Source organism: Eurytemora carolleeae, unplaced genomic scaffold (genome assembly GCF_000591075.1).
Source record: "Eurytemora carolleeae unplaced genomic scaffold, Eaff_2.0 scaffold453, whole genome shotgun sequence".
Lineage (NCBI taxonomy): Eukaryota > Metazoa > Arthropoda > Copepoda > Calanoida > Temoridae > Eurytemora > Eurytemora carolleeae.
In genome coordinates, this window is record NW_019396460.1 from 242193 (window position 1) to 250628 (window position 8436).

The 8436-nt window shown below is 31.7% G+C and overlaps 1 protein-coding gene across 1 annotated transcript in view; it reads right to left on the reverse strand.

Annotated features, from left to right (window-relative positions):
- Positions 1-7127, reverse strand: part of LOC111703686 (methylcytosine dioxygenase tet3) — a gene marked incomplete in the record, with an annotated part of 18636 nt that extends 11509 nt beyond the window's left edge. The window contains 3 exon segments of the mRNA XM_023475719.1: positions 1779-1810; positions 3093-3185; positions 7014-7127. Coding sequence (XP_023331487.1) covers positions 1779-1810; positions 3093-3185; positions 7014-7092 — 204 coding nt within the window.
- Between the last annotated feature and the right edge of the window lie 1309 nt (positions 7128-8436).

Sequence of the window (8436 nt, forward strand, 5' to 3'; positions counted from 1 at the left end):
GAGCAGGGGGACCAGGGGGTGGAAGTATTTGGTTTTTTTGTTTTAAAGTTTTTAATACAGGACAAAGCGCCGCAACTGATAGTGTCGCAAATGATTTTTTTTAATTTAAAAATCTATATAATAAACTCTTCGCTCATATATATGTTAGATTTAGCTTGCCAAACGGCAAGACCAAATGTGCTGATATCTTATAGAAAACCCATGGGTGCACCAAGGGTAAAATAAGCTGAAAAATTTAATTTTATTAAATCGAAAAATTATTTGAGAAAAAAATTTACTTTTATTATTTCAAAATACACAAAAAGCATTTATTATTCTATCAATCAGATTTATACCAGAAAGCTTTTTAAATTCCGCCAACAAAATTGACAACAAATGTTGTTAGATTGTTGATTGCATTTACACATTATATAACAGTTAGTGTTAGAGCATTTGTTTTAGTTTTTATACTTCTTTAGTTCCTCGCAAATCTTTTAAAATACAGGTTTACTCACAAAAGATGAGACTTTAAAGACTGTAAGCTTTTAAAATATGAAATTTTCAAGGTAACCTTTGTCGTCTGTCCTGAATATTGTCATTGAATGGCAAATTAATGATTTGGAAAAGAAAGGTAGTTTACATGGGCAGCAGACAAGTAAACAAACAATATTAATTTCGTATGCTCTCATCGTTTGTGGGTAACCCTGTGCTTTTCTCGATATCCACTGTGGGCAATTTTAAATTTGAAAATAAATGCTTAATCCCTTCATTAAAGTTGTCCCGCCAGGATATGACCGCAACGCGATAACGAAGATGAATTAAATATATCCGTAGGTCTGCATAAAATGGAGATCAATGCTTGATCACAACAACAAATCCAGAAATTTTGATTTCTCAAAGAAGGCAAGACCTCATCATGGAAAGCTCAAAAGTTGTACAACCGCATCGATACCTAAGTACCTAATTACCAAAACACCTAAATACACAAACACACCCAAATTTTGTACGCTCAGCAGTTAGGAACCCTAGCTACAAATCCTTAAATTTATACTGCATTGCTGTTTTAACCTTTGCATTTTTATGTCAAAAACAAGTTTTTTTTNTTGTTTAAAATGTTTGAAAATAAATCATCCATTTTCTCTAATTTAACAGATAAAATGTGAAAAATTAGATTCTAGAAATAATTATGAAGTGAATTTAGTCTTTATATGATAATTTTGTTTTCAGTGATTTATTTTGTAAGTTGTGAAAGTGAGTTTTGTTTTGAATTGTGGATTATACTCAAAAACGGGAAAGTGTTTTTTGTCTCAAAAACGCGACAATGCTTCAAAATCAGGATATGTTCGAAAATGGAAAACCTAACATTGTCTTAAAAACGGTCAAGATCTTTATTATAAAAAGAATTCCTATTATAATTTTGATTTAAATTTAAAAAGTTTAAAATTGAGAATTGTTTAATGAAATTTTGGTTATAGTTTAAATTATCGACTTTTACTCTTGATATGGTCCGGGATCCCGAAACCCCAGTCTTTCATTTTGTGCTCATTTCTAATACTATGTGTTAGAAATGGGCCAAGTGTTAGTTTTGGAATTAATGTCCCCTAAAACGAAAACGATTCTTTAAATGTTTCTTGGAACACCTTGTGAGCCGTAGACAACATGAAAATGGACATAATGCCAAATTAACGAAATCGCTTCTCAAATATTGGATCGATAATGAAATCGTTAAAATATCTTTATTAAAGATTGACAATCCCTTTACCAGGGTTAAATCATGGAAATAAATATTAAATTTATACCTTGCGCTTAACTCCTCTCTTCGCAACCTCTCCTAAAATAAAAAAATGTTAGTCTCAGTTCCAGGTTTAGATACAGGGTTACCCAAAAAAGATGAGTGTAAAGACGACCAAAAATTCTTAAAATATTAGATTACAAGGTTAAATTAAGTATGCGTTCTTAGCAGTAATATAATGGGTTTTAATGATTTGGCAAAAAAAAAACAAGTTTACAGTTGCAGGGAATCGTGAATTTAAGGAAGAAGACAAAAAATCCGCACAATTGTCTCTGAAGTCTAATCCTTGGTGGGTACCTCTGTATAAAATGATATTCACAGAGAATCGGTCAATTTCAATAAATGACATTTCCAATTGCTCTGAGTTTTTACGATCTGTTCTGTTCATCTATCCTTTCCGATTCTAATTTTAATAATTTGGTTTCATCTGTATTCTGTGAATACTGAACTAATTAAAATATCTTCTTAGTACAGAGCTAATGGTTTAAGTGTTCATCCAAAAAAATCTAAGTTTATCATCTTTAACAACAATGATCCTGGTGAAACGAATTCCTCTAAAATTTCTAAAATCCAGCGAATCTCAGACACTTCGCTCCCATGTTAACTCAATCTGTTCTATCCCATGGATATGTAATATAAGTCTATCTATTGTCTAAGCCAGGTCAAAAATTTACTTGACATAAGTGCTTATTCATTTTGCGCACATTCAATCCCATCTTAATTGTTGCAGTAACATTTTTTCTCTTCCTTCTAAAAAGGATCTCATTTAGAGTTCAGACCCTACAAAAAAATCTGTACGTCTAGTCTGCAATAAGAGTTATAATTTTCACACTGCCCCACTTTTTTTAAAACTGCCATAGTCCCTTTCCAAGATCTAGTACAAGTAAATTCCCTGTTTTATGTACGAATATAGATTAAATCATCATTTAATAATTCATGGAGTTTGAACAGGGATACAGACCCCCAAAATATGCTAAGAAATGGCGAAGACTTTGCAATTCCACGATTAAAGTACCAGTATTTAAAATCACATCCTCTTTTTTATTTTCCGAATTTATGGAATAAATTTAAACCGGTGTTTAAAAATAGCCTTGTTAACAGCTCAACGTTTTCCAGTAATTTAAAATCTTATTTTCTACACAAACTTGATGAAAGCTATAGCATAGATTGTAACTGTTATTTATGCACTGTTTAGTTTGCTTGTACCCAGGGTCTAAGTACAAAACCTTCTTATAATATATTGCTTTGTTGTCTATTATTCTCTAGGTTTACTTAAGCTCTCATGATCGGACCTACACAGAACCCTAACACAAATATTTACCTCTCATAGCATATATCTTACGCGACATAAATCTCAAGTTTTCAGGGACCGGGACCCGACTGCCAGAACCAGAGCTCTCCGGCTTTTCCGGCACTGTAAAAATCATAGAACTCATCAATGTGTTTTTAACCCTCGTAAATGTATATTTATTTATTTATTATTAGAAGACGATCGTCTGAGATGAAATATAGTTTGTTGCATTCATTTGTCAACCTAATTACTATTCTATATAGCCATGTCACTTTTCACAAAGTCTGACTTGTTTGTGCAATAGTATTAAAGATTTTATTTAAATTTCGTTTAAAGGGGTTGTAAGCATAATTTTAAGTGGCCTTACATTTTAAAGGGGTCATTCACGATTCACAACGGTACCATTGAAGTACCTTTGACTGACCAAGGATGACAATCTTTTTTTCTAAAGAAACAATTTAATTGCAATTTCCGGCCAAGCTGTTATATATTTTAGGAATATTAACATGAAATTTACAAAAGTGGCAGAATATCAGTATTTACATTCAAATTATTGAAAACCGGTTTTAAAACAGTATATTTTTGGTTTTCTGGGGAAAAAAAAGAAGGTCACTTGAAATTCGCGCTAACGCTCCCTTTTTTTGTAATTTGGATGCCAACCAGGACTAGGGTTATTGTTAATTGTTTCTTTAATTATAATTGAAAAATTAGGTTAACCAATAAATGCCGCAAACTGTAAAAATCAAAGATGATCTTTAATTAAAAAGCATAGAGTAATAAAACGAAGAGGTAAAACTTAGCTCAGATGTACACAACCGACCTCCGTATTAATTGATTAATAGAGTGGTCGGTTGTATACATCACGATATGTTTACGTATCTAAATAACACTGTACACTTGTATAGAGAGTGATCGTATTTCTTTGGGGTGGTAAAATGTAGATAATTGAAAGTTAGTATTGATAATTAAATAGACAATTAATATGGATTATAAACACAGGATTGTATACTGCAGTACATTCCATTTCAGTATTTTTTTTTTAATAAAAGTATCAACAAATTTTGCATCGTGAAAAAGTGCACAAACAATTCTTCGTGGCAAAATGTCAGTTTTTTCAAAATACCAAAACATTGTGCATGGCTAGATCTTTAGACTTCACCATATACCCCTCAAGTTGTATTTGCTCAAACCATTTAAAGAAGGAGATATTAGTCAGGGGAAAAACCAAGTTTGAAGAAAATGCAACACAATTGCTCTCAACTTTAGGTGAATATAAAAATGAATTTACAGTATTGTTTAACTTAAAATGTTTTAATATTTAACATAATTTAAAAAAAGAAGTCGCAATTAAAGATGTGTGCGCATCGTTTTTTTTCAGTTTATTTGTTTATCATTTGTTAACTACCCATCCAGTTGTTTTTTCAGTACTCCAGTATAAGTTTGAATTTGTTTGTTCACAGAATAACAGGCGCCCAACTATGGGGTGGCAATGGGGGGGGGGAAGCCCCCCCCCTCTTAAGAAGAGTTGAAGAGAAGAAATAATAAAAGTGTTTTAAATAAGAATGTTATTCAAGTTTTGAGCTAAAGGCATGCCCATAGAAACTTAATATTTTTGCAAGAACTTTTAGCTAATAAATTGAAAACCTACAAATTTGAAAATTGTCAAATGTTTGCAGTCAACATCCTCGAATTCTCTTTGAATCTCAGAATATACAGGGTGTCCCACATCAAATTAGACTAATGAGACTTCGCCATTTTTGCAGACTCAAAAATACTAATTGCTAATACTGTTTAAAAATGAATAACTTTCAACTTATTAATTTTAAATAGCTTATGAAATAAATAATTGAACAAAGGAATTGAGTCTTTGACAAAAACTTTGCTTTTCTAAACCCTATATCTTTGGATTCCAATGTCGTAGATCTTAGATATTTCAAACTATGAATTCTGTTAGATCAAATCATATAAGTTTGAAATATCAAAGATTTACAACATTGGGTTCCAAATATATAGGTATTATAAATTCAGAGTTTGTGGCAAAAACTCAATTCCTTTTACTATTTTTTTTTGCTATTGAAAGTTTAGTAATTTCTTGTAGAAAGGGCTGTGCTCCCCCCCCCCTCACTGATATTGCATTTTAAACCATGGAGGTTTAAAGGAACTACGACTTACGAGAGAAAAGAGTTAAAAGTTTTTATAAACAAGGTTTAAAATTTGAATGGACAGGCTTGTTGGCCAAGCGCTGTGGCCACCTTAAAGGGAGTGTTCGCGAAAAATTCAAGGGGGTGTAGGCCTAATGCGATAAAAAGCGCTTTTGATCGCTACTAATCTTACTTGTATCTGTTGCGTCTATAAGGAGAAAATTGTTAAAAACGACTAATACCGAAGAACGTAGTGTCCATACAAATTCAGAAAGATGCAACATACGACCGTAAAAAAATCAATTTAATTTCAAACAAATCATTCAGATATTACAACCTTATAGTCATCGATTATCTTTCGCCACATTTGTATATAGTTGATTTTTCATAATATGTTTTGATTTTAGTTTTTAAAATAATATTTAGCTTGCAACTTGTTTTCGAACATTCCTGGAAAATATGAAAATGTCGTCTTCACTACCAAAAATCCTCGAAACAGAAATAAATGTTTTTATAATTTATGTTCTCAGATCATAACAATTAAAACATATTAGGAAAAATCAACTATATACAAATGTGGCGAAAGATAATCGATGACTAGGTTGTAATATATGAATGATTTGTTTGAAATTAAATTGATTTTTTTACGGTCTAAGTCGTATGTTGCATCTTTCTGAATTTGTATGGACACAACGTTCTTCGGTATTAGTCGTTTTTAACAATTTTCTCCTTATAGACGCAACAGGTAGAAGTAAGATTAGTAGCGATCAAAAGCGCTTTTTTATCGCAAACAACCTATACCCCCTTTCATTTTTCACGAACACTCCCTTTAATGTGCCATTTTTTGCATGGTATGGTCGGTAATTACTTTACATTTGAGGTTACACAGATAACAAGTTTGGCCAAGTACTGTGGTCATCTAAATGCGAAAAAATACATTTCTGTATTTTTTTGTAGGTAATTTGGCCTTGCTGGGGCCCGAAGGGAGGGGAGGGCGCGGAAAATTTGCACCAATTATTTTCATTTTGTTTTGGTTTTCTGTTTCACATTTTGTAAGGAAGAAAGCTATTTGAAGTTTGATTAATCGACGTAAAGATAAAAAGATCACAAGAGAAAGTTTGGAAAGTGAATCTTCAAAATCCCCCCAAGATTACTGAACATCTAGACATTTATGTATTGTATTGCATAACCTCCACAGTCCAACACTTCCCAAACCAAATGCTGCCACCTGTTATTCTATAGTATAAGAAAATGTATTAAAGAGAATTGATTTCATTAAATACGAATATTAAAAAAGAAATTTTTAAAGAGGAATACTTAAAGTGGGTTAACTAATGAGGATTCATTAGAAAGTATTGATTAATGAGTATTAACTATTATGAGGAATAATTGAAAGGATTCGTTAATGAGGATTTATTTAATTAAGTATCAATAACAGAAAATTTACTAAAGAAGATTAATGAAAAAGAATTGATTATTGAGGATTCATTAAAAAGGAAAAATTATTGAAGATTAGTTAAAGAGGTTAAATTTAAGAGGAATAATTAAGTAATTAAATTAGGATTGATTTAGTACAGAGCGTCCCATATCATATTAGATTATCTCCAATACGCACATAATAATCGAAAAATCTAGCATTTTCTGCAAAAAAAATTCCATTAGCCTTATTAAATTTTTTTTAATGATTTATTCTTCTCAAATTTTCTGATTTGTCCCCCAAATCGTAATAGACCCATTGACGCGGTCTAATTTGATGTGGGACACCCTATAGGATTAATCAACTTATATAAATTATTAAAATATTTTTTACCTCCGGTTGTCTTCTTGTCTGCCATCTTGCTCTTGGGAATGATTTTGAATAAGTTGATATTATCTGATGAAATGTTCATTGGACACTAAAACATTAAACGAGATATATTTGGATTATGAACTTAAACGAACTAGTGGTGGTTCGGGGNTAAGGCATTCCACACTTTTTTTTTGCCCGACCACAAATGAAGTCGTAAACACAACTTCACAGCATTGCGCTTACCATTTCTGGAAGAAAAAAAGGTTGGACGGAAAAATTATTTGTGGTGCGGACGAAGAAGGTTACGAAATTACGAAATTAAAGACGGGATCGAGAGATATGTCCATTTAATCATTCCTGGCTAGGGTTGCCATATTTTCGATAAATCTCTGAAGCAAAACTACGACAAACGATTCGAAAAAGAAACAGAAAACGAAAATTCAGACCAGTTTCATTGACCTATAAGAAATTAGTAAATATTTTGCATGGCCACTTCCAAAGCACATTTTCACGAATTTTAAATGTTAACCCTATTCCTACCAAGAAAAGCTCTTTTTTTTGGGGGGGGGGCACAGCGCCCCTCCTCCTCTATTTATTATTGAGATACTTTAATACTCTGCAAACAAAAATCCAAACTGATGGACTTCTAACATTTCTAAAAAAGTTATTAGGACTTAAAAAGGTGGACAAGAGAAATGTATTATTTTCGTTGTGGATTCAGGATTTTCTATAGAATTATTCTATTTATATTATTCTATTATTCTATTTCTATTATTCTATTTCTATTGTTCTATTATTCTATTTTGTTACACGTTTATCAAAGAAGAAAATGAAATCCAAATAAAAGTTTATACTGGAAATGATTATAATAAGCACATAATAAAAATAGATATTTTATTTGTTAAAACCATCACAAGGTGGAATTTCACAAAAAGTTTTGATTCCCATTTTTGAATTTGTTGACACTCATTCAATTTTGTTCAGCCATATAAGACGTGCGTCGGACAGTCCTAATTTGTTCGTCGGACAGTCCTAATCTGTTCGTCGGGCAGTCCTAACCATCAACTCATGGGATTATGGTCAGCCTTTGTTTCTGATTTTATCTAATCAGGAAAAAGGACGAAAAAAGGCGATTATTCCACTAATGTCTGGTTATCACTGTAAACACATTAAACACTCTTGTATTGATGTATATAGAGTTGAAGGATGTCTAACAGAAACTTCAGTAATCTTCAGAGATATGGGGTTACCCATAGAGGATCAGACTTTAAGGAAGATCTTACACTCTTTCAATAAGACAATTAAAAGTTATAATTTGTGGTGCTGTGGGAAATAATGACGACTAAATTCTGTACAGTCGTCTCTGAAGTCTCATCCTTAAAAATAAAATGATCACCAAAAAACTTCTAGAATAAAGCTCCACATCTATAGAAAATAACTATTA